Source organism: Lingula anatina, chromosome 1 (genome assembly GCF_051362555.1).
Source record: "Lingula anatina isolate TDL-2025a chromosome 1, LinAna3.0, whole genome shotgun sequence".
Taxonomy (NCBI): domain Eukaryota; kingdom Metazoa; phylum Brachiopoda; class Lingulata; order Lingulida; family Lingulidae; genus Lingula; species Lingula anatina.
Genome location: NC_141767.1, coordinates 30,666,191 through 30,693,293, shown reverse-complemented (window position 1 = coordinate 30,693,293; position 27,103 = coordinate 30,666,191). Strand labels below are relative to the sequence as shown.

The 27,103-nt window shown below is 35.9% G+C and overlaps 1 protein-coding gene across 3 annotated transcripts; it reads left to right on the top strand.

The window, feature by feature from the left end:
* The first annotated feature begins 1,490 nt into the window (after nucleotides 1-1,490).
* Nucleotides 1,491-12,014, top strand: LOC147764251 (uncharacterized). 3 transcript variants are annotated; one of them, XM_087001491.1, is made up of 2 exons: nucleotides 1,491-2,729; nucleotides 10,799-12,014. In XM_087001491.1, exon 2 carries the CDS (start codon nucleotides 11,275-11,277, stop codon nucleotides 11,674-11,676), a length of 402 nt encoding a protein of 133 aa, XP_086857617.1. In that variant the 5' UTR covers nucleotides 1,491-2,729; nucleotides 10,799-11,274; the 3' UTR covers nucleotides 11,677-12,014. The 3 variants fall into 3 exon arrangements, with proteins under 3 accessions (XP_086857617.1, XP_086857616.1, XP_086857615.1); XM_087001490.1 differs by lacking the exon at nucleotides 1,491-2,729 and adding an exon at nucleotides 9,760-9,985; XM_087001489.1 differs by lacking the exon at nucleotides 1,491-2,729 and adding an exon at nucleotides 9,760-10,386.
* Nucleotides 12,015-27,103: the final 15,089 nt, after the last annotated feature.

The following is a 27,103-nucleotide window of genomic DNA, read 5'->3' as shown; positions in this document are numbered from 1 at the left end:
GGGACACATTTTACTTTGTATTGTAGACTCCAAAGGCTATCCTTCAGTTACATGTACACAGCAACTCTATGGCATGGAGTGTGTTGACCCGAGTTGAAAGAAAAGGGGAATAAAGCACAGGTTAATTACCCACAAGAGGAAAATAGATGAAATAATAAATAAATACACGATAATAAATTAAGTTTGCAGTAATACATAATATGTTAAATTCCAGGTCAAAATAGATAATAAGTATTAAGAAGTATTAAAAACCACATTAAAGATAATGTATTGGCCCTTTTTATACACACTTTGCTTTTCTGTGACAATATTCAATGGTTTCGTTTGGTGTGTCATTTCAGTTTGACTTTTTCTGTCATTTCCTTATCTGCATTGACTGAAAATTTGAGTTGTGAAATAAACCCAGTATAGTTGCTTCCAGTAAAAAGACATACTAAGTTTCTACTCTATATTCGCATATTAGTACAACACAAATTTATGTTCACGTTAAATGTCTTCATGTCTACCTTTTTTTAATCATCAGCCTGTTGTCAGGAACCATAGTATAGAAAAAAAGTGTAATTAGTACTTTTAAAACTTTCATACATGATGTTGTATTAACTCAATCAGAGGAAGCCATTGTTTGATAAAATTCAGACATGGGAAGCCAAGTTGTACAAGTTGTTCAGATAATGCTTCACACCTTGCAGTTCAAATTTTAATGTCCTTTGTTCTGAAGCCAGTAATCTGTTAGAACTAGATTACAGGGTGTTATTAGGAGTGCCCACCTGGAAGAAGGTGGCCTTGTGTATGAAGTAACCTATCAGTTTTTAAGTTATGTGATGGACAGTTTAACTGATAAAGTTTTGTATAAAAATCTGTAAACTTAAATCTAGGGGGGAGAGCTAGAGAGAGGAGGAGAGAGGTCATACTTGCATCATGTAACTTTTAGTGTAGCAAAATATATTCTGTTGAAGTTACAACATGGAGTCGTTTCATTCTTTTCCGTGTGCAGACTTTAAGACAAGGAACCTGGGAATCTCTGTAGCAGTATTACAGATAGCGTTATCCAAAGATGTGAGCCTGGGCTTCAAGCCCTGGGGTTTTATTATTAAAGGGTATTTTATGTAATGTGGGGGCCCCGGGATGGTTTAAGGGGGTTTCCCACACTGTGATGCAAATAACGAAATTCAGAGAAAGCAGACGCGTTTATTATGAGTATCTCCATTCTTATGATTTCGGTTTAGAGATATTTTGGAAGTTATCATTCTTGCATAAGAAAGCACTCTTTCAGTCTGATTTTAAAAGTTTCCAAAACAAATAAATAAATAAATCAAATAAAAGTAATTTCCAGCGCCCTGATTACATCACACATACCTAACACCGTATTTATTTATTTCCATGCGATAAGGACAGTAGGTTGAGAAAAATATTTGCAGGGGCGGGGGGGGGGGGGGGGGGGATAGGAGCTTATTCCCCTCCCCCACCCCGCCCTTACATTTTCAGCCACGTCAGTTGTTATGCCCCTATTTCACACAGACCTCGAATCCCACGAATGGCCATGAATTGACAAATTTCACGATTCTTGGTTGAATCGTAATCAGTTCGTGAATTTCTTAACAGATTCGTATATATTCGTAGTCAGTTCTTGCACTTCTTGACCAACAGGAATTGGTGGCAAAAACTTTGATACCCCTATTTCACACAGACCACGAATCCCACAAATCGCCAGGAATTGAAAATTTCAGGATTCGTGGTTGAATCGTAATCAGTTCGTGAAGTTCTTAACAGATTCGTATATGATCGTAGTCAGTCCTTGCAATTCTTGATAAATCGGGAATTCGTGGCAAAAAATTTGAGCTGTTCAAAGTTTTGGCCACGAACTCCCGATTCCAAAAAATCGTAGTGAATTTCTGGACAATATTCGTTCGATTCCAGCCGAATGCCACGAATATTCGTAACACTATCGCACCTGTATCGTAACTGAATCGTAGAGCGTTTCGAATTAGACCAGAAAATTGGCAAAATCTCACGATTCCAGCCGAATCCTGAAATTTGTCAATTCCTGGAGATTCATGGGATTCGTGGTCTGTGTGAAATAGGGGCCTTAGCGGAGAAGAGGATGATGGGCCCTGTTCATTCCTTTACCCCTTACATATTTATAAACAAGTTCTTGATATATTGCATCGAGGATCGAGACCCCAGTCAGTCCATGGCCAACTTCAAGTGAGTAATGTTTTCGATGCCCCCCCTCCCCTCCTTCTCCTACTCGGCGATTCAATGTTTGCACTGATGTCATATTTGCCTGCAGCTTGACAGACGAGACACTTACTTGGCATGGAACACCCCCTGACGTATTTTACTGATAAGGTTGGACCTAGAGGAGTGGTCAGGAACCCATTACAGAGAACGACTTCTCACTGTCCTTGTTCATCCCCTAGCTTCAGGTTAAACATACCATATAACATTGGTTTATAGTCATGTTATTCAATTGATGTTTTCATTCTTACAAAGTCAGTTGATTATGGACAGAAATTTTGTTATTTTACAGAAAGAGCTTATATTGGTGTTACGGTGACGATGTGGTAAGTGTGCTTGTAAATGAAATTAGCTAGAGGATTACGTGGGCTTCATTGCGGCAGTTGCCCCTCTCCCAAAATCTGGACTTCATGAATTATTGAAGACAATGCACAAAATGATGATTTAGACAAAAACGAATGACGGCGAAAAGACAGTGAGCAGAAATTTAGGTATCTCTTATTATTACTTTTAGTGTGGGTGTTTTATTGTAGAAAATGCCCCCACCAATCTTTTATATATTGTTCTATTCGTTTTTTATCAACGTATTATGATGGGCCCGGGTATGTTTAAGTTGGAGCATTGATACAAGATCTGTAAAAGAAAAAAAATGAAGAAAATGGCATGAAGAAGTTCTAGAAAAAAAAAGGTGTCTGGCGACACCAGTACGCACTTTACATTTTTCTGCGCCGTCATCCATCAAGAGGCGCCGTCATCCATCAAGAGAAGAGCGGGTGAGGATGATACCTCACTGCTGGACCTGTTCATCTGTTCAGGTTTATCTCTTGCCTGTAGTAAAACGCTTTAGTTAAAGCATGGGCAAAATTACTAATAATGACCAAGGTTAAAGCTCAAGTTAGGATTTAATTTCTTTATCCGCGTCAATATAACCGTCGTCTCCAGTATTGATTTCGTCAGCAATGGAATAATACCGGGAGCTCACTCTAATTGTAAAAGTAATGATAAATAAAACAATCGCCATTTTATTCTAGTAAATGATTTACTTTCGAGATAGTCTGATACATGCAACAATGTTTTATATTTATTCCGTCTCTGCATAGCAGCAGCAGAATTTAAAGAAGGCCTTAAAGCATCACTGTGTACCCATTGACTGATTTTTATTATCTGTGTAAAAATAGACACTGTTTCGTAATAAAATAAATATTTTGGTGATTGATTAACATCAACATTAACATTAACCCACCCGTAATGTAAACGTATTCGCTGTAGCCCGTACGTCGTTAAAAAAAAACGCACGGAAAATCGTATTTAATTTCATCGCACGACACGCTTTTCTAATGTAATCTAGGCATAAGAGTTAATTGTGAAATCTGATAACGGAAATAAAATAAAAATTCACTGCTCCGGTAGATTTGAGATATCACTTTTTGGTGTTTTTGATATGATAATTCTGCTTAATCTAGAGTATTTTAATCCAAAAACAGTTACGGATGCCTTCAGTCTTGGATATAATAACGTTATTCGTTATTTAGTCCAAGCTTCAGTGTAGTATAGATAGACCGCCTCGTAATAAATCGTAAATCCTGTCGAAAGAAACCACTAAAAACAGCTCAGTCATCTTTGTTTCTTGTTCTGTTATTGTATTCTACTAGTTTTTTATCGAAAATTCATAATAAAGCCATGCTAACATTCTTACAGGGTTATCATAAAATACACGTATAACAAAAAAACTTATAAAATAAAAGATATCAGGGAGAGATTCGTCAAGACTTATGTATAGCCAAAATATCGAAAAGGCCTGTAGATTACTTATATTTAGATAAGTACACATACTCTTTTCATCAGCGAGTTTCCAAGACAAAGAAATTTAGGTCACGACAACTACAGAAATGCTCATAAAGTATGTCAATGTATGCAATATGATATTTTTTAAATTAAATCTTAGACGATGTAACAACTTGAATTTGTTTTTTAAAAATTAAAGAACTAAAAAAAAAAAAAAAAAAAAAAAAAAAAAAACAAATATTGTGAGAATTCTGACTCAAGACTGTTTAAGTTGATCTACCAGTATCTTTTGACAGTATGTCTATGTATGGATATGATATTTTTGGTTATTTGAAGTAAAATCTTATATAATTTGACGGCTTGAATTTGTTAAGTTTAATGAAAGAAAAAAATGTTGTGAGAAGTCCGATTCGAGACGGTTTATGTTGATCTTTGTTGATTGTTCCTATCACCTAAGAAATTTAACCTGCTCTTTCTCTCTCTCTCTCTTTCTCTCTCTCTCTCCTCTGTGTGTGTGGGGGGGTGCGCGCGCTTCTCAAAATCAATTTGCTAAGACATGATAAAAGGAATCTTAATCAATCTTATTGGGGAATTCATGATAACGAAATGTGCAAGAGAAATCAATGTTATTGTCTGTTTTGTAATAAGTATTTGGTGGACTGGGCACTACAAGTACCGCTGGACATGGAGAGAGTGCCAACAAGAGAAATGAGGAGCGATTACATTTTGCAGTAATTATTTCTCTCGCGAGTCTTTCGATGCACACGAAAATTGTTGCATAAGTTAGCTCAGCACCTGCGCTAATCATATTTAAAACACGAAATTCGGATTCAATTTTAACCTTTGTTACTGTCCCTCACAACACCATCTCACATCCACCTTTAAGTTTATTTTCAATAAAGTAAAAAAAAAATTAGGAACTTGTTAGGAAGCAAGTGTAATGTTTCAGAAAATGTCTAGAATGTTTATCTAAATAACGTAATAAATAACTTGCAGCGACTTTCGCGGTGTCGCCCGGCTTTTAAAAACTGAGAATTCCTCCGTGGCTTATTTTTGTCGAAGATGATTAATTTTAGTTGTTTGATGCTTTTGAAATATTTTAGTAATTAATAAAACCTACATTTTAGTTAAGACAATGGCTGTATTCCCAGAGCTTTTAGATCGATCTATCCCTGCGGGGAGTCTCACTAGATTACTGTCAGATAATCCGGCTTAAATGTCCGTCCCGCCTACTACAAGCTGTAAGGGGGTAATTAACTTTCGTGTCCGCTCGGCTGACAGCTATTTAGCGTGAACCCCCAGGGAGTTAGGTCGATCTAAAGTAGATCGATCTAATCTCTGGGAATGGGGTCAATGACTGAAGGCTTCATTGGGTATTTTCGTTACCCGTGAAAACCACTTTTCATTTCCCGAGATGCTAGCAACGTTTTTTTTTTAAATTATTTTTTTAATTATTTATTTATTATTATTAATTAGCGTCATCCGTGAAGCACCCCATTCCTGTGAATCGTGAAATGCGGGTTTTTATCCCCAGTCCTCAGTGAAACGAAGTCATTATACTTGATGATAGTTATTTTAAGCTCGCTGGACTAGCATTTTCAATGAGATACGAATAAAGTTTTAATTAATTTATGTGATTTGTGATTTGATGATTTTTATTTTCCGCGGCCGTGAACTGAGATCAGTACTTTACCAGCGGGCCCTCATGATTAGCTGGACGATATGTTGACAGGGCACAGTCAAATGGTTTACACGAAACACAACAAAGCTGCATTCTCTTAGAAAGCCATTTGCAAAACCTTCGTTACCAGGCACTGAGAAAATAAACTTGGAATTGAGGGAAATGTAGACCTTTTTATTAAAAAAAAAATAAATAAACGTGCAAATATATCTCATATTAGAGTACTAGCGCAGTCTGTAGCGCAGTCTATTAAAGTAATTTAAGTACGTGTACTAGTCGCTTTGCAGGGTATTTAGACAAAAATGACTTAGGGATCATTCGCAGACCCTATCGTACTAACTTTGGATCGATCTATCACCAAGTAGATTCTCAGTAAATTGCTATCAACTTAAGCGGTTTAGATGCTGAACGATAATTCCCCTAGCAGTTTCAGTAGGCGTGACAGACATCTAACCCGCTTCATCTGAAAGCAATTTAGCGAGAAACCCCTTGGAGATGGATCGATCCTGTTAGATAGATCTAGGTATGGGAAACCAGTCTTAAGGTCTTTTAAAGTAAGTTTAGTATACTTTTAAAGGTAATTTCTTTTAATGCGAAGGTCCGTAAATGCTCCATTTCCTCCTTAAAATTGAGCGTTATGTTAGCAGTGCTAAGATCCAGCTAATAATTTAATTGTCTATGAGCAAAGTTAAAGCAAAAAGAAAATATATGATAACAATAAAAAAAGTTAAAAAGGTAAAAAAAGAATTTAAAATTACCTTTTATGTAGTAATTATATTCTCCATCAATTATCAATAATATATCACATTTAAGCGATATATATATATATAATAACTTGGACGCAGAGAAAAACTGCGGCGCTTCGTGTGCCCGAATGTACCGAGATGTGACCCAGTATTCACTGCGGGTTTTATTTGACCCACATGTACTTTTTAAAGTCGGGCTTAGTTCGGCCAAGGAGTTATAACTGTTATAACTCCTTGGTTCGGCGGAGCGGGAACATTTTCACACGTTATGAAATAACGTTATACCAAGGGCAAGGATATAGTTAGGGGTTACAGTAAAAGTTTGATCTGAAGCAGCAGGACATTCCACGATTCCAGCATCCTTTTTAATGCACGCAAAGACATTCTTGATGACAGAAGGGTGAGTACATTGTTGTAGTTATCTGTACCGGAAAGATTGGGGTTTTCCAGAGAGAGAGAGAGAGAGAGAGAGAGAGAGAGAGAGAGAGAGAAAGAGAGAGAGAGAGAGAGAGAGAGAGAGAGAGAGAGAGAGAGAGAAGAAGAAGAAGGAGCTGCAGATACAAGGGGTCAGGGTTCTCCCCAGGAATCGAAAATAGCCCTTATTTTTTTTCGCGAGAGTACCGAGGCTTGCGAAGCGAGGTACAAAGGGGGGGGGGGGGGGGGGGGGGGTCGGTGGATGTGCCCTCCGAAGGTAAAATTTTTATTATTTCATGCAAAAAGGGTGCAATCCCATGCAATCTGAAGCTGTCATTAAATTGTTACAGCATAGCCCACGTGCAGGACCAAATTTTGCAGAAAAATCAGGGCTAGACACTAACTTTTATGAGCACCTGTCCGAATTTCAATCCAACCTGCCCAACAAAACCAATATTTTTTTCTATTCATTCTATTAATTGAACTTTGTAAATAAATAATTGTAGTCATACATTTAATGCATTTATTACCAAGACATTCAATCAAATGAGTTGGAAAATGCACCTTAAAGTGGATTCATTTTCAGATAAAAAGTTTTTTTTCATACTTGTGAACTCTTGAAGATTTAATCTTGCATATAAGTATGATTTAACATAGTTTCAATCAGGGCTTCTCCTAGGATTTTGGGTACAGGGTCTACTAATTGTAAATCTGCAATTTGATAATAAATTCACATGAAGTTTAACCAAAGCTAAAAAAAATACAGGTGGGGAGGGGGTACTGTAAGATTGATTTTATTAAAATATTCAAAATTTATAATATTTGAATAAAGTTCAATGAAAAATTAAAGAATATTCATTTTATAATACTTTACTTATATTTACAGGGTTACCACTTAATATGGAATATTATTTTTTGGCGAATAAATTTTCTACAAAATATTTAATTTCTCTCTAACTACTTTAAATGCAAAGCTGAGGTGTCACTCCATGTGTAGCCAGATGTGTTACCTAATTACCACACAACTCTCGAATTAATTGATGCATGCAGTTGCATGTTCTGTGGTCATAAATGTGAGGGGTGGTCTTTTCGGCAATTTCTGCCCTTGTATAAAAACGCATGGGTTTGGTCAATCTTTGGAGCGTGTTTAGAGAAGCAACAAAGGGATCGCTCTGAAACTTGACAGGTACCTTAGTGAAGATATGGTACGACAGCAAAGCAACGCAGCTTACTATGGGATTCTTGCTCTCAGAGAAAATGGCCAGAAACGGACAGCCATTGCCAGGTAATTCAACATTTATCAGGAACCGTTTGTGAAGTCCTCCAAAGAAATGCTGCTACAGGGGCACCTACTCCAATACCTCGGCCAGGGTGTCCGCGTATCACATCAAGAAGACAGGATCGCCTTCTCCTTAGTGGACGCGGTGCTGGTCGTACAAAGACAACCAGTGTCCTCAAAAAAGAGAGGCAGAATGTCATTCAAACGCCCGTTTCAAGGTCTCACGTGAACAAGAGATTTCTGCAAGCCGGTTATTTTGCACGAAGGCCAGTATGGAAACCACTGTTAACAGCAGGTCATATTCAGCGACGTCTGCAAAGGGCTGGGGACCACGCGCGTTTGCAGCCAAAACACTGGAATCACGTTGTTTTCAGTGATAAGGCCAGATATGGATTTTTTAGGGTTGATCGTCGAATCCGTGTCCATCGACGTGTACGAGGGGCATAAAACAATGATTGTGTACTGCCTAGGGTGCAAGCAGGGGATGGTAACGTCTCTGTTTGGGGGGTATTTCATGTCGGTGCCCAGAACCAGTTGGTTTTTCTAGGAGACAACCTCATCCAGGATTCCTACAGAGACATTCTACAGCAAACAATGCTTCGATTGGTAAGATTCATCTTCAGGAACAACTTTGTGTACCAAGACGACTGCGCAACCCCACATCGAGGCCGCAGAATCACTGTTTTTCTTCAAAACCAATGGGTTCAGCAACTGCCCTGGCCTGCAAACTATCCAGATATGAACCCAATTGAAAATCTGTGGGTGGAAGTAACTCACAGAATTAATAGCTATGGTCCTCGGCCGGTAAATAGTGATGAACTGCGACAGGTAAATATCACTGCTAGGGAATGATATCCCCACCCAAACTCTAAAAAACGTGTCACAGGATATGCCACGTAGGATGAGGGCGCTGCAAGCGGCTGCTGGAGGTCATACCCGCAATTACTGACTTTTCATGATTTACTGTAGTGAGTTCTTTGACTGTGTAACATATCACTGTCCGGAGGCTATCATTTTCTTTAATATCTTATCTTAAAGTTTATACTGACATCAAACTGTTGATATGGTTTTCTGGGGGTGTTCCTTTCTTTTGAATGGCATCTTATGTCAGATTTAATATTATTGACCAAAATATCTCACAACAGAAGACTGGATGTTATTATCACTCAGTGACATACTTTTTTAATGACTCAAGCCAAAAAATTTTAATCAGCACTCAAAAATAACATTGATAAAAAATATTCCATATTAAGTGGTAATTAACCCTGTATGTTAACAATTCAACTTTTTAGGGGTTATCATGTGTTTGATTTTTTTAATATATGAGTTAAATAAAAGCAGTATAAAAAAGTCCCCCTTTTTATTTAAATTCTCATATTTGTTATTACTAATATATCTAACTTACATCAATATCACACGGGTATATGACAGCAATGTTAATTTATCATATTCCAGCACTAAATTTTTAACTGTAAATAATATAGGTGATGCTAAAGTCATTAAAGAAAACATCATACAAAATTTCATGTTTTATTTTGGCAAATAAACAATATTTCAACAAGATCTTCAGTCCCAAAGATTTCACGTTCTATAGTAAGTAGATAGCGTACAACGTATTTGATTGACAGGCAGTATGTTGCCTTGACAACGAACTAGATATATCTAGTTCATCCAGATCAATCTGGCTGTTGCACAGTACTTGTGTAGTTTCTGTTTTTGGAACGGTCTTTATCTCTAGAGCACGAAGATTTTTAACCAAATAAATATTCAGTAGTGAGCCTGTTATGTGAATAAATTTTGTCTTGTGAAGTTCTGGAGGGTGTTCACTTTCATAATTTGGCGGTAAGTTTGTTCACAATTCATTTTGCGACTGCATGTGTTTTGTGCCAAAAGTAGGTCACTCTTTTCAGTACCGTCTAGGAAGAGAAAAAGACGTTAGTATGCATCAAAAATGATTTTTTAAAAGATTTTTGCTCCAAATTTCTCATAAATCATGACCTGTCCGTCATAATTCGATATAATTCCCTGGTCGGACAGCCAACCCTGCAACTTCACCGAACTGAATTTTTATCTTAAAGAAACGTGTCGGCAAAAAAAGAAGCGTATCGGCAAAAAGAAATGCGTATCGCTGCCGATACGCTATAAAGGCCTGGGGAGAACCCTGAAGGGGTAGACAAAGGGATCCGCTGATCCCAGTGTTATAGGTGTTATACAGTAGATCTGGATTCCTGGAAACATCTGAGGTAAACCTTTAAAAGCACTAGCAGAGTAAATTAGTAGCAATAGGGTTTCTATGATGTACTTGTCTTAGAGCTACTATAAAAGTTACTTGTGGGGATTTTTGCAGTGTTCGCTTCGTCCTTCGTATCTTTATAACTCTCTATTAAACCATAGTCCTCCAACTGGAGTGCAGTATTGCTTTGCATGTTAGGAACTCGTACATTACGTAGCCAAGTATACTGTAAATAGGGCTTCACCATTCTCAAATATAGTGTTGCTTCTCATGTTGAGACATGCTGGACTGCTGAAGATGTAAAATTACAATGAATGTCCTTCAAAAATTCACTTAGGATGCCAAGCTAAATTGATAATAATGAATGTTATTTATTTATTGGTTATTCAACATACATCTCAAATGAACCCATTTTTTTTCAGTACGTGTATATAGGTGATCCAAGACATCCATGCCTAGACAACTTTATAGAGGATTATGCCTCACTGACTGCTCCACTATTAGAACTGACCAAGCAAGATGTGAAATGCCGTTGGTGAGATGAGGAAGAAAAAGCCTTCGAGAAATTAAAAGAAACTATCACCAGCAGCAAAACAATGGCCTTCTTTGAACCAGGCAAACTAATAATACTGAGAACAGAAGCCAGTCTTAACGAAGGGTTGTCAGCAGGACTGTTCCAAGAAACGGACAAAGCAAAGCAGAGCACTGACAGATACAGAGAAGAAATATTCACAGACCGAAAAAGATGCATTGGCCGTAAGATGGGCAAAGTACAGGATGAGAATATACCTACAGGGTGCTCCAAAGGTCAATATTATCACAGCACACAAACCATAAGTATCCACCCAGGTTTAACAAAGTACAAGCAAAATTACCATCGAGAATACAGAAATGGGTGATGGACTTCCAAGGTGTTGACCATGATGTGGTATATGAGCCAGGAAAGAATGATGCAGACCTTCTTGATTATCTCTCCAGACAGCCACAGCCACAAACGGGTGGTGATAGTACAGAGAGGATGATCAGATGGATGGTAAAATCTGAAAATGCAGTGATTCTCAAAGAGATAGCAGAAAAAACCCTCACTGACCCAACACTAATCAAACTTGGAGGGAGAATCTCAACAAGAGATTGGAATCTATACAGAAAAGATGAGGAGATTGAACCATACTGGCACATGAGAGAAGAATTTAGTATTATTGAAGGACTCATTTACAGAAATGACAGGATTCAGAAACTTCAGAGAAAAGTTATCCAACTTGGACACCTAGGTAAAACAAAGACCAAGAGAATGATGTGAAGCAAATACAGAAAATTCAGTTGATGAGATGCCACAGCAAGTGAAACAGTGATCATATTGAAGAACCAGTTTACACCAGACCAAAGAGAACAATCAGACAACCAGATTACTTAAAAGATTATCTATTAAAGAGACAGTTCAATCAGGATGAAGGTGGATCGCTGTCTTGAAAAAAAAAATAATCTGAGATATTTAATGTTTACTCAGGATGAAGGCAGATCGCTGTCCTGAAAGAAAAGTAATCTGAAATAATTTGTATGTACTCAGGATGAAGGCGGATTGCTGTCCTGAAAAAAATGATATGAGATATTTTATATTTACTTAGGATGAAGGCGGATCGCTGTCCTGAAAGAAAAATAATCTCAGATATTTATATGTAATCAGGATGAAGGCGGATCGCTGTCCTGAAAGAAAAATAATCTCAGATATTTATATGTAATCAGGATGAAGGCGGATCGCTGTCCTGAAAAAAGTGATATGAGATATTTTATATTTACTCAGGATGAAGGCGGATCGCTGTCCTGAAATAAAAGTAATCTCAGATATTTATATGTAATCAGGACGAAGGCGGATCGCTGTCCTGAAAGAAAAATAATCTCAGATATTTATATGTAATCAGGATGAAGGCGGATTGCTGTCCTGAAAAAAGTGATATGAGATATTTTATATTTACTCAGGATGAAGGCGGATCGCTGTCCTGAAAGAAAAGTAATCTGAGATATTTATATGTAATCAGGATGAAGGCGGATCGCTGTCCTGAAAGAAAAGTAATATGAGATATTTTATATTTACTCAGGATGAAGGCGGATCGCTGTCCTGAAAGAAAAGTAAACTGAAATAATTTGTATGTACCCAGGACGAAGGCGGATCGCTGTCCTGAAAGAAAAATAATCTCAGATATTTATATGTAATGAGGATGAAGGCGGATTGCTGTCCTGAAAAAAGTGATATGAGATATTTTATATTTACTCAGGATGAAGGCGGATCGCTGTCCTGAAAGAAAAATAATCTGAGTGAATTTGTATGTACTCAGGATGAAGGCGGATCGCTGTCCTGAAATAAAAATAATCTCAGATATTTATATGTAATCAGGATGAAGGCGGATCGCTGTCCTGAAAAAAGTGATATGAGATATTTTATATTTACTCAGGATGAAGGCGGATCGCTGTCCTGAAAGAAAAGTAATCTGAGATATTTTATATTTACTCATGATGCAGGCGGATCACTGTCCTGAAAGAAAAGTAATCTGAAATAATTTGTATGTACTCAGGATGAAGGCGGATCGCTGTCCTGAAAGAAAAATAATCTCAGATATTTATATGTAATCAGGATGAAGGCCGATTGCTGTCTTGAGGAGAAAAAAATAATCTGAGAAGAAATTCAGAGAAAAGTTATCCGACTTGGTCACAAAGTTGGACATCTAGGGAAAACAAAGACCAAGAGAATGATGTGAAGCAAATACAGAAAATTCTGTTGGTGAAATGCCACAGCAAGTGAAACGGTGATCATATTGAAGAACCAATTTACACCAGACCAAAGAGAACAATCAGACAACCAGCTTACTTAAAAGATTATCTATTAAAGAGACAGTTCAATCAGGATGAAGGTGGATCGCTGTCTTGAAAAAAAAAATAATCTGAGATATTTTATGTTTACTCAGGATGAAGGCGGATCGCTGTCCTGAAAGAAAAGTAATCTGAAATAATTTGTATGTACTCAGGATGAAGGCGGATCGCTGTCCTGAAAAAAATGATATGAGATATTTTATATTTACTTAGGATGATGGCGGATCGCTGTCCTGAAAGAAAAGTAATCTCAGAAAATTTGTATGTACTCAGGATGAAGGCAGATCGCTGTCCTGAAAGAAAAATAAGCTCAGATATTTATATGTAATCAGGATGAAGGCGGATCGCTGTCCTGAAAAAAGTGATATGAGATATTTTGTATTTACTCAGGATGAAGGCGGATCGCTGTCCTGAAATAAAAGTAATCTCAGATATTTATATGTAATCAGGACGAAGGCGGATCGCTGTCCTGAAAGAAAAATAATCTCAGATATTTATATGTAATCAGGATGAAGGCGGATCGCTGTCCTGAAAAAAGTGATATGAGATATTTTATATTTACTTAGGATGATGGCGGATCGCTGTCCTGAAAGAAAAGTAATCTGAGATATTTATATGTAATCAGGATGAAGGCGGATCGCTGTCCTGAAAGAAAAGTAATCTGAGATATTTTATATTTACTCAGGATGCAGGCGGATCACAGTCTTGAAAGAAAAGTAATCTGAAATAATTTGTATGTACTCAGGATGAAGGCGGATCGCTGTCCTGAAAGAAAAATAATCTCAGATATTTATATGTAATCAGGATGAAGGCTGATTGCTATCTTGAGGAGAAAAAATAATCTGAGAAGAAATTCAGAGAAAAGTTATCCGACTTGGTCACAAAGTTGGACATCTAGGGAAAACAAAGACCAAGAGAATGATGTGAAGCAAATACAGAAAATTCAGTTGGTGAGATGCCACAGCAAGTGAAACGGTGATCATATTGAAGAACCAATTTACACCAGACCAAAGAGAACAATCAGACAACCAGCTTACTTAAAAGATTATCTATTAAAGAGACGGTTCAATCAGTTATATTTCATCAGGATGAAGGAGGATCGCTGTCCTGAAAAAAAATAATCTGAGATATTTTATATTTACTCAGGATGAAGGTGGATCGCTGTCTTGAAAAAAAAATAATCTGAGATATTTTATATTTACTCAGGATGAAGGTGGATCGCTGTCTTGAAAAAAAAATAATCTGAGATATTTTATATTTACTCAGGATGAAGGCGGATCGCTGTCCTGAAAGAAAAGTAATCTGAAATAATTTGTATGTACTCAGGATGAAGGCGGATCGCTGTCCTGAAAGAAAAGTAATCTGAGAAAATTTGTATGTACTCAGGATGAAGGCAGATCGCTGTCCTGAAAGAAAAATATTCTCAGATATTTATACGTAATCAGGATGAAGGCGGATCCCTGTTCTGAAAAAAGTGATATGAGATATTTTATATTTACTCAGGATGAAGGCGGATGGCTGTCCTGAAAGAAAAGTAATCTGAGATATTATATGTAATCAGGATGAAGGCGGATCGCTGTCCTGAAAAAAGTGATATGAGATAATTTATATTTACTCAGAATGAAGGCGGGTCGCTGTCCTGAAAGAAAAGTAACCTGAGATATTTATATGTACTCAGGATGAAGGCGGATGAATGTCCTGAAAGAAAAAGTAATATGAGATATTTTATATTTTCTTAGGATGACGGCAGATTGCTGTCCTGAAAAAAAAAGTAATCTGAAAAAATTTGTATGTACTCAGGATGAAGGTGGATCGCTGTCCTGAAAGAAAAGTAATCTCAGATATTTATATGTAATCAGGATGAAGGCCAATCGCTGTCTTGAGGAGAAAAAAAAATCTAAGAAGAAACTTCAGAGAAAATTATCCGACTTGGTCACAAATTTGGACGTCTAGGGAAAACTAAGACCAAGAGAATGATTTGAAGCAAATACAGAAAATTCAGTTGATGAGATGCCACAGCAAATGAAACTGTAAAGTCGCTATTGACACCTCAGGATGGCCAAGTCAGTAATGTTTATGACTATAAGGTTTTTGATATTTAAAGTACTTTTTAAAGACCTCTTTTTAAAATAACAATTTTAATTATGAATGCAATAATATCCGTAGTTTTGGTAATTGATTTGCATGCCCTTATAAATGAAAGTGAAATATATATCAGTTTAATTATCTTTATTTTTAGCAGTTATGTCTGTTAAAATGACTGATATGGAAGGTGGTGGCTTCCAACTGGACAATGTTATTGTGGATAACCTGAGTAAATGGTAAGTGTTCTCAAGTTTTCTTAAAGGAAGAAGAACTGTTCATTTTGGCTTAAAAGGAAGTTTTCCTGGGGTAAAGGACGGTTTTCTATAATTACCATTGGTTAGTACATTAAAAAATTTTAGGTTGACTATTAATGCCCAATATAAAGACATAATTATTAAACCCAGCATATAATTTTACTTTTCCAATATATTGAATTTATAAATGTATCTGTTCTGACATCTGTTCAAAGTTAGTGCAGTAGCTTTTCTTAAAAAGTTTATTTTATTTTTTTAATATATTTAAAGGGATACCACCTTTTAGCTTGAGAGTCATATTATTACATAAGTGATTATAAAAATAAATCAAAACTTTATAAAAAATTGTGGGCTAACTTTGAATGTTGGAACGGATTCATAAACCATTGGTAAGTATGGGAAAATCGTCATTTACAGGAGTATATCAATATATGAAGGTCCACATATGGTCCACATTGCTCCTTCAATTCAATTCATTTCATAAAATCTAGATGACATTTTCTAGGTGATTTTGAAGTATACCTTATGGTGATGATAAGTAAGACTGTATGGCTTCTTGCATTGTCCAGTTCAAGTGGTTAAGTTCAATTACTTGTAATTATGCCCTGTCTTCAGTAACTGTCAATCATTTTTATCAGATGAAAGACTTCAGGCCTACCCAACTACCAGACTCGGCACCTACGGTTCCAGAATAAACCAGTATATCAGACCACACTACCCGTTTTCAAGGTGTGTGTCAGATCGCATTTCAGAGTATCATACCCCATCACAAATTTTGTAAGCCTACCTGTCATCCGGGTATCGTGCCTCGTTTTCGTCAAGTAGGAGTCGTATGAATACAACAACATGACGACAGACGACTCCCTCAATCAGGGGGTGGAAACGCGCTACTTATATGATAAAGACAAGCCTAGCCATCAGTACCGGTTATAGTTTTGTGACCTTGAGGAGCAATTAGGTTTGATCGTAGCGGTTTATTCTGGATCCGTAGGTGCCGAGTCTGGTAGTTGAGTAGGCCTGGACTTGCTCTCAATCTGTATGTAAGGAGTGTATTTTGAGACTTTTGTCACCTACTGTCTTCAGGAGTGTTGGATTGTACCAGGATCTGTTTACAGACTTCTTGTCACTACTTCACCTACTGTCTTCAGGAGTGTTGGATTGTACCAGGATCTGTTTACAGACTTCTTGTCACTACTTCACCTACTGTCTTCAGGAGTGTTGGATTGTACCAGGATCTGTTTTACAGACTTCTTGTCACTACTTCACCTACTGTCTTCAGGAGTGTTGGATTGTACCAGGATCTGTTTTACAGACTTCTTGTCACTACTTCACCTACTGTCATCAGGAGTGTTGGATTGTACCAGGATCTGTTTTACAGACTTCTTGTCACTACTTCACCAACTGTCATCAGGAGTGTTGGAATGTACCAGGATCTGTTTTACAGACTTCTTGTCACTACTTCACCTACTGTCTTCAGGAGTGTTGGATTGTACCAGGATCTGTTTACAGACTTCTTGTCACTACTTCACCTACTGTCTTCAGGAGTGTTGGATTGTACCAGGATCTGTTTTACAGACTTCTTGTCACTACTTCACCTACTGTCATCAGGAGTGTTGGATTGTACCAGGATCTGTTTTACAGACTTCTTGTCACTACTTCACCTACTGTCATCAGGAGTGTTGGATTGTACCAGGATCTGTTTTACAGACTTCTTGTCACTTTCACCTACTGTCTTCAGGAGTGTTGGATTGTACCAGGATCTGTTTACAGACTTCTTGTCACTACTTCACCTACTGTCTTCAGGAGTGTTGGATTGTACCAGGATCTGTTTACAGACTTCTTGTCACTACTTCTCCTACTGTCTTCAGGAGTGTTGGATTGTACCAGGATCTGTTTTACAGACTTCTTGTCACTATTTCACCTACTGTCATCAGGAGTGTTGGATTGTACCAGGATCTGTTTTACAGACTTCTTGTCACTATACTTATACTACTTTCAGTCATGGCAGAGCGCCATTTGGTCAACCTAGATGATGTGTTTCAGTATCTGCAGGAAGGGAAAGGAGATGCTGGTTGGAATGCCAACCACAAGGCATCAGTTAGGAGAATGGCTAAGAACTATATACTACATGTAGTATGTGAAGGTAAGAGGATGATGTTCTTTCCATTTGTATGAATTTTGGTTTAATATTCAAATGTTACTTTCTTTTGGAATCTGTACCTGTTCTGTTATTTTGGTAAACATGGTAAAAAACATGACCTAATTCCCTAACATTCATTCAACAATTTAAGCCTGTGGTATGAAATTATTTTGAAAAATCTGTGAGAAATAGAAAAAAGTATATGTTGTTATATAATCATGCACAAGAAATTAGAAAAGAGAAAATGTAGGTAGTTAAATATGGAGAGCCTTTTGCTTTTTGTAACTGGTGCCTTTTGTTTAATTTTCACTCTGCATTTGGTGTCCAATGAAGACAATTTTCATTTCTTAACATGCAACAGAAACAAATATTACCTATTAAAGTTTATCATAACAGCTTGGTTGTTCATATATCCCATAGTTCTGTTTTCTGTTTATCCACAAAGTACTGGTATTGACAGATGTGCACCTTTTCTAGTTGGTATTTTTATAGGCCAGAAATCTGCTATTATATGTGTAACTATGTGTAAATATGCACTCGTCACTCGTCTTGTCTTGTGACTTGCTGTGACTCTGACGCCCTCTAATTGTTCCTTTGTCTGTTTCTTTGTCTATGTCCCTTTGTTCTGTCTTCCCGCGTCTTTGTCATGTGACTTCTCATTATAAAAGGCATTGGCGCCGTATTTTCAAATAGTGCTGAAGTTGCTGTTCTTCTGTCTGTTTCTATATGGGAAGTTGGATGTCATCTAGTTAATTTTAGTTATATTTTATCTTGTCTTTTGCATATCCAACTCCACTATACTATACTATACTGTATTACATCGTTTTCTACTCTTTAGTTTTCAGACCAAGCCGTATTGGTATATCCAGCACTCTTTCTAAACGCCCTTGAATAAGATCAGGGTAAGCCGTTATAGCCTTTATAAACCGTAGTTATCTATATCGAATTTATTATTTCCTTATCATAGAGGTAAACTATAGAATTATAAGTTATTTGTTGTATGTCATTTTATCTAATTATATGTCACCTTTATTACAGGGTGAAAATTTTAGTTATAGCAATAAAGTCATTTTACACAACCAGAGAGTCCGTCTGTTACATATGTATCTTGTTTTAAAATAGTACAATTGAGTTGTTTTTCTATATTTTCAGGGTCAGAGATGTGTTATATCAAGAGTGGTGTAAGGAGGCTAGTAGTATTTAATGATGAGAAAAAGAAAAAATTTCGCGAATGTCATAATTCCCCTATGGGAAGCCAATTTGGCCAGAAGAAGACCCTGGGGCAAATTGAGAGCTTCTTCTATTGGAGAAGCATGGTTACATGCATCAACAAATGGGTATGCAGCAATTGTAGTCATTACTGTATGAAAGTACATGTATTGTAGTTTTTTGGAAACACTGTTGTATACCTTTTTGTATACCTGTTTGGAAAGAGAGAGAAAGGGCAAGTATGAGATGAATTTGTAACAAGAAAATCGTAACACCTATAAAGTGGTGTGTTGGGTGAAAAAACACTAAGGCAAATAAACAATTTTTTTAATCACCAGTTTTGTATAAATTTAACTTAGTATTAAACTGTCCATCTATCATCTGTCCATAACTGACATAAAGTGACAGATTTTGTTTCTGATTGGTTTGTTGAATAGTATTATTCACTTGTTGTTTTGTGCAAACTTCTCTAACAAGCTGTCAAACTAGATTAATTAGTGCACTGTGGCCAGCATGAGCTACTACATCATTCCTTGTAATAGATATGCATTTTATTGCATTTTGCAGATCAAGATGTGCGACAAATGCCAGTACATGGAGAAGATGAGAGCAGCTAGAAGTACCAGTGTTGCCATGGAATTTGCCTGTGTTTTCAGTGTAATTTTCATTTTCTCAAATATATTGTCCGAAGAAGATTCTTTTCATTAGACACAGTCAACTGATTATAGCTTATCTCATATTATAAAAGTTGTTAAGCTTAATTTGTACAATTTTCAGAAACATATTTTGGACTAGATTTGACAAAATTATAATTATGTAATTAATGTTTAACTATTTTAAGTCATGGGATTTGCCAGTGTTTTCAGTGTAATTTTCAGTTTTTTCAAATATATTGTCCCATTAAAAAAAAACACTATTCATCAGACACAGTCAACTGATCAGTTTATCTCAGATTACAAAAGTTGTTAAGCTTTATTTGTACAATTTTCAAAAACATTGGACTAGATTTGACAAAATTGTTAACATTTAACTATTTTAAGTCGTGGGATTTGCCAGTCTTTTCAATGTAATTTTCAGTTTTTTCAGTTATCTTGTTCTTTTTTCAGAGTACCCTTACCATGAAAAAGCAGGCAGTCAAAGACAGCACCAAGAGCTGCATTAAGTGTTATCCATGTGTACAATACATGATGTGTGGCAAGATTTAGGACACTGTCAAATATTGTGCTAACAGCAACCCATTCCGGAAACCCATTGTAAGGAGTAATCTGCATCTGGCATTAAGGAGAAGTAAGGAGAAGTCTTGTATGGGTATATATTGTTTTCCAGATAACAGTTATAGGTCATTTGCAACCTCCTACACAAACAAACTCAAATCATTTTTTTTTTTTGTTTTTTTTTAGAGTAAATAATACATTGCAATATTGAAATATTTGTTTTGGTTAACTCTCTAACTATTTTAAGGGGGAATGTAGGTTGGAGATTTTCTCTGAAAATAAAGGTCTTAGTTTTTTTTATTCCTATCACATTCATTTAATGTATCTTCAAAACCTCTTATTAATTATGCTTGAAACACAGCTCCAACTTCATCATGTGACATGGGACAAAAACACCATTTTTAAACACCTGATTTTCTCAGGCACCTGGACAGCTATAAATATGCTTTTAATGGTGTTATAACAATTGAACAAAGTACTACAAAAGGGAGTCAGGAATTTTTCTTTAGAGACTTATTGATGATTTTATCTATAAAAATGTGAAATTACATCAAAATATTAAGGAATTTTCTCTTTCAAAGTCAATAAATTGGAAAAGAGAGGATCAATCAAAAATTTTTAAAACGTACTTGTAGTGCATACTTTTCTTTATAAGCTTGGTGAATTTGATCTACCTCAAGTGTACAGGTAGACAGTTAAAGCTTGCTCCGATAACGCTACATGTATTTCGTCAATCTTGAAAGCAAAAACCCTTCAGGGAGGTTAATTGTCCAAAATAGCAAATTAAAATGTTGACAGCTTTACCTGCTATCGTTCTGATGATCGCGAAGATAGGTACTCTATAGCCGGTTGAAATTAGCTTGCTTACATGCATTTGGATGTCAGAAAATCTTATTTTTGTATCAATCTCACCTTCTGTTAATAACTTCAAGGGGTTACCACTAGCACTGCCAGAATGATTGACAGGCAATCAAGTAAGCTCTAACTACTCAACCAATCAGTGGCCACATCAGTTGACGCTGGGGCAAGTGTTAGGGATGCGCTCTAGGATGTGCACACAATATAGCATCATCGCAGGCGGTCTTGTCCACATTAGCTGAGCAAAAAATGGTTCAAAAACAGGGTCGTGTTACAGGACGCCGATCGGACCATCAACAACAAGAAATAGATGCAACCATGCAGGCAGGGCTTGTTAGAGGAAATGTGTAATGTTGTGTTTGTCAGAAATTGGGATAATTATTGAAGAAAAAACCATGTCGGCCTTGAAAGTGCATACATGCATCTAGAACTGTACCTCGCAGTATACCAGCATTTAGGTTGAAAATGCTAGGGCTTATTCTCCAGCTCATATCTCATAGCTGAAATGAATAATTCTGAAAAATCAAAATGTTATTAATAATACAGCCCTCACGTGATCTCAGCCTACTGTTGTTCGCGCAAAAAAAGGAGTCTAGCCATATCATTAGCTCTGTTTGCTTAGTATTTTTTTGCACATGTACTGAAATTTTACGCCACTCGATGAAAGGTTACGCTAGGATATGGGCTCAAGTCTTTTCAAAGCAATCTTGTATATGATTCCAGTCAGTATTTGACGAAATGTTTACATTGATTTGCTCAGAAAAAGTCCAAAACACAAATTATCACCATCATCACCATCGTAGAGCCAAGTAATCATTAGTTGTCAAGTTAAAGATTTGATAAACATGCACCTCGTTTCTAGGCCCAAGTTGCATAGATCTATAAAATCTGACAACTGTATAGAGCTGCTGTGGAAGATTGATCGATAGTTTGACGGTTGCTGTCACAGGTAGCAAGCAGTGGAATGTTTCTCTTTTTATCGTATCTCAAAATATTAAGAAGAAAATCAAAAATACATGTATAGCAACAAACAATTCAAGGAAAGACGTGTATTTTGAGAAAATCCAATGTCTCAGAAAAGATTCTCCTTAGTGGTGATCACAATCAAGAGCAACTATCAAAACAGCTTAAGCGGAACAATAGGCAATGCTTTGCCAACCGCTGTTTATGAAAAAGGGAGTGTGACACGTTCCTTTTTTATTGTTTGGCGAGTCGTACTGATGCTGCTAAGGTCCTCCCACCGAGTTTACCCATGCCAACGGCCCTTGGCAACGAAGGCTGGGCACAGACCAAGCCACCATATTTTCTGTTCAAAATGTAAAAAGGTTATTCAGTTAAATGTTAGATACACATTTAACCAATAATTAGACATAAAAAACCCAAAGTGATGATTTTTAGCAATATTTGGGTACATTTCCCTCTTAAGACATGGAATTTGCCAGTGTTTTCAGTGTAATTTTCAGTTTTCTCAAATATATCATCCGAAGAACATACTTTTCATTAGACACAGTCATCTGATCAGCTTATCACAGATTTTTGTTGTTGTTAAGCATCATTTAAACAAATTTCAGAAATATTGGACACATTTTGTCAAAATTATTAACGTTTAACTATTTTAAGTCATGGAATTTGCCAGCGTTTTCAGTGTAATTTTCAGTTTTCTCAAATATATCATCCGAAGAAAATACTTTTCATAGACACAGACAAGTGATCAGCTTATCACAGATTTTAATTGTTGTTTAGCATCATTTGTAAAAATTTCAGAAATATTGGAATAGATTTGACAAAATTATTAACATTTAACTATTTTAAGTCATGGGATTCGCCAGTCTTTTCAATGTAATTTTCAGTTTTTTTTTTCAGTTATATTGTTCTTTTTCTAGAGTACCCTTACCATGAAAAAGCAGGCAGTGAAAGACAGCACCAAGAGCAGCACTAAATCTTATTCATGTGTACAATACATGATATGTAGCAAGATTTAGGACATTGTCAAATATTGTGCTAACAGCAACCCATTCCGGAAACCCATTGTAAGGAGTAATCTGCATCTGGCATTGATAGTAAGAAGTCTTGTATGGGTAAACATTGTTTTCCAGTTAACAGTTATAGGTATTTTGCTACCTCCTACACAAACAAACTCAAATCATCACATTTGCTGTTTTCTTTGAGAGTAAATAATACATTGCAATATTGAAATATTTCTTTTGGTGAATTCTCACTCTTCTCGTTATCAATTTCCAATAAATTTGATGCTTAAAAAAAGACATAGACAACTGATAAGATTATCACAGATTTTTATTGTTGTTAAGCATCATTTGTACAGATTTCAGAAACATTGGACAAGATTGGTCAAAATTATTAACATTTAACTATTTTAAGTCATGGAATTTACCAGTGTTTTTAGTGTAATTATCATTTTTTTCAGTTATATTGTTCTTTTTTCAGAGTGCCCTTACCATGAAAAAGCAGGCAGTGAAAGACAGCACCAAACGCAGCACCATGTTTTATCCATGTGTACAATGTAAAGTTAAGTGTACTCTTCCCTGATAATATATTTTTTTGTGTTTAATGTTACATTTTCCAAACTTTATGAATATGAAGCAAAATACAATGTATATTTTAAACGGAGAGCTTGGACAAAAGTGTCGATTGCATGTCGTTTCTGTTTAACCGCCAATTCAGGATCGCAGCATGCTTTCCCAACTCTGTGAAGTTAAGTGTATTGTTTCTTGATAATTAATATTTAAATGTGTTTATGTTACATTTTCCAAGTTAATGAATATAATAAAGCAAAATACACTACATATTCTAAACAGAAAGCTGTGAATCACTGTTGGCCACTGTTTAATATTTTTAATGAATGTTTATCTTTTTTTTTCTAGTTCACACACACAGTTTGACAGTTGTTGTACAGTGTCATGTGTCTCCGTAGTGGCCTGCTTGATGTGGTCAGTTTGGGATGAAATTTATTGGACCTAAAGTGGAGTAGTGACATGACTTCCCTCAGGTCACCCATTTCCAAGATGGGAACAGAACTGATTGCAGGTAATACACAAAATAAACACTTGGTTTTGTTTTACAAGCTATGTAACACAAAATTTGTCTCTTATCCTTCCCCTATAGATCAACAAAACAGTGATCATATTTTGTGTTTTTTTAAAATTTAATAATTTTTTTTGCACTTCTCCCATCTTACTCCTCACAAAATAAGGCACAGCCACCTGGTATAGTTATCCCAGATTTCTAAAGTTATTGTGTTTAGTTAGTTTGTTTGCAAATTCCACAAATAATCCAAGCAGATTTGACAGAGTTCTGTTGATTTAATTGTGATCAGTCTGAGATTGTGATAGTTTCAGCAGTCACAATGGTGTCCAGTAGCCTCCAAAAGACAAGGTCATTTTTAACTTATCACATTTCAATCACCACAACTCCGATGTGTGAAATAGACAGGAAATGGCAGCTGCAGGAATATCCTTTCATCTCACCCAGTTGTGGAAGACACAACAAGTTTCAGGATGAATGGGTTGTGAAGAGCCAGAGACATGACAGCCATGGTAAACAGGTAACTGGACTTTTTGCAGGTAGTACATAAAATGAACGTCTGGTTTTGTGTTAGATGTAAGAATAGGTTATTGGTTTTCTGTTTTTCCTCTGTACAGAAAACAAACACCAATTATCACAGTTTTTGGACTCATGTGGTTTTTATTGTGATTTGAAAAACGTGGATTACTTTTTATTCCACTGTTTTTTTTTCATTTATTTTAATTAAATTGTAATGTGCATTGTACTTTTAGTCTCAAGTATTTTTTTGGTCCACACCTTTCATACAATAAAGATTGTTTAGATTAAACCATTTCATCTTATATGCACAAAACATTGTTATACAAAATGAATACTTATCTTAAAATATCTTTCATGTGCATTTTATTATTTATATATAGTGACTGAAGGACATGTAACTTGGTGGGCTGAAATATTGGATATTCATTTGCTTCTGATCATCAGTGGATGATTGTTTTGAATGTTTTATTTAATTAACGTTTATCTTTATTCTAGTTCACGCACAGTTTGACAGTTATACATTGTGACATGTCTCTCTAGTGACCAGCTTGATGTGGTCAGTTTGGGATGAAATGTATTGGACCTAAAGTGGAGCAGTGGTCATTACTTCCCTTGGATGACCCAATGCCATGACAGTAACTGGACTGCTTGCAGGTGGTACACAAAATTAACAGTTGATCTTGTATTGTTGAGAAACAAACACCAATTATCACCTTTTTTGTTTCATTTTCTCGGGGTGTGAATATTATTTGTCATAATTTAGAATTTTAATAAGTAATTTTTTATTTTTTCTCACTTCTCATCACAAAATGTAAGTCAACTAGTATTAGGCAGCTGACATATTATATTACAGATTTTTAAAAGTGTTAGGCAATTTGTGTGTAAATTTCACAAAAATTCAAGCAGATTTGGCAGAGTTCTGATCATTTTATTTAGATCAAGAATTGTGCCTGTCTCAGCAATCACATTTAAATTACCAAAACACAGATGTCTGCCATATAAGGTGGGACACTTGGCAGTGCACCATAGTTTAATAATTTTCAGAACTGACGCAGGTGGACTGTCAGTTTCTTGTCTTTTATATTAAAGTGTTAGTTTGGTCAATCATTTATGAGTTTGTTACACATACCTATAAGCATTTCCTATCGTTGAGAATGTTTTAAATTGTATATAAATTCTTAAAATATCAGAACATCATTATTTGTGCTAGTCGCCATTTTGACTTCAAAACGTTCCCAGAAGGCAGAGTTGTGTGACCTAACCTAGTCGCTATATGGACCACAGCTAGCCCACAGTTCAATATTAATAGCAGGTGCTCTTTGTTAAACACATGGTAGTTACTTTATTTATGAGTTTTATATATCATTTTATTGGCCTATCCCACCTCAAATGTTTACATATTCATAAGCTTTGACATTGATGAATAGAAGTAGCTTGTTTGAGATTAGAACTTAAAAGTAAAATGTTTCTCATCATGACAGAGGAAAAATAGTGGAAAGGGAAGTTTGGCTTGTATGTTATAAATTTGCATTTCGCTTATTTCTTGGGCACTAAGAAACAATATTAAGTGTTCCCTTAATGTTCTATAGGATTTGAAGGCTTAGACTGGGTTCCCACAGATTTAGATCGATCCATCTGATAAGCTAATCTCAGATTATTAAAGTTTTTAAGCTAAAGCTGTACAAATTTCACGTAAGTTGGACTAGATTTGACAAAATAATAAAAGTTTAACTATTTTTTGCCAGTCATTTCAATGTTATTTTTAGTTTTCTGGAATATATTGTCCGAAAAATTACTTTCATTACTCACAGTCAACTGATCAGCTAATGTCAAATTTTTATTGTTCTTAAGCATCATTTTTCAAATTTCACAATTATGGGGCCAGATTTGTCAAAGTTATTAACTTTTAACTAATTTAAGCCATGGCATTTGCCAGTGTTTTCAATGTAATTTTCAGTTTTCTGTATATATTGTATGAAAAATCACTTTCATTGCACACAGTCACCTGATAAGCTTATCTCAGATTTTTATTGTTCTTAAGCATCATTTCTACAAATTTCAAAAACATTGCAGCAGATTTGTCAAAATTATTAACCTTGAACTATTTCTAGCCATGGAATTTGCCAGTATTTTCAATGTAATTTTCATTTTTCTGGAATATATTGTCAGTTGAAAACAATTTTATTACTGTCAAAAAATCTTTTGTTTTACATTATATTTTTTGAGTGGCTTTGTTTGGTAAAGAGGCAGGTTGCTTTGGGAAATTGGCACGATGAGAAATCATTTACAGTAATTATGCTGTTCCTTTTTTGTCCATTTTTGGTGACATTTGCCCCATAAGTGTTTAACATTAAATTTACTGTGTAGGTTTGTTTGGCAAAGAATGTTTTCAAAAACCAGCATGATCAATTTACATTTATGGTAATTGTTCTGTTTTTTTTTCCTTTTTTTTTTTTTTTTTGAATATTTTATTTTTCACACATTAGCATTTTCAGTGGCTTTTATTGCTGATGAAACTAAATTACTTGCTAGTTTTTTTCA

Coding starts and splice junctions, on each gene's coding strand:
- LOC147764251 (XM_087001491.1), top strand. CDS start 11,275: ATGGACTTCCAAGGTGTTGACCATGATGTGGTATATGAGCCAGGAAAG.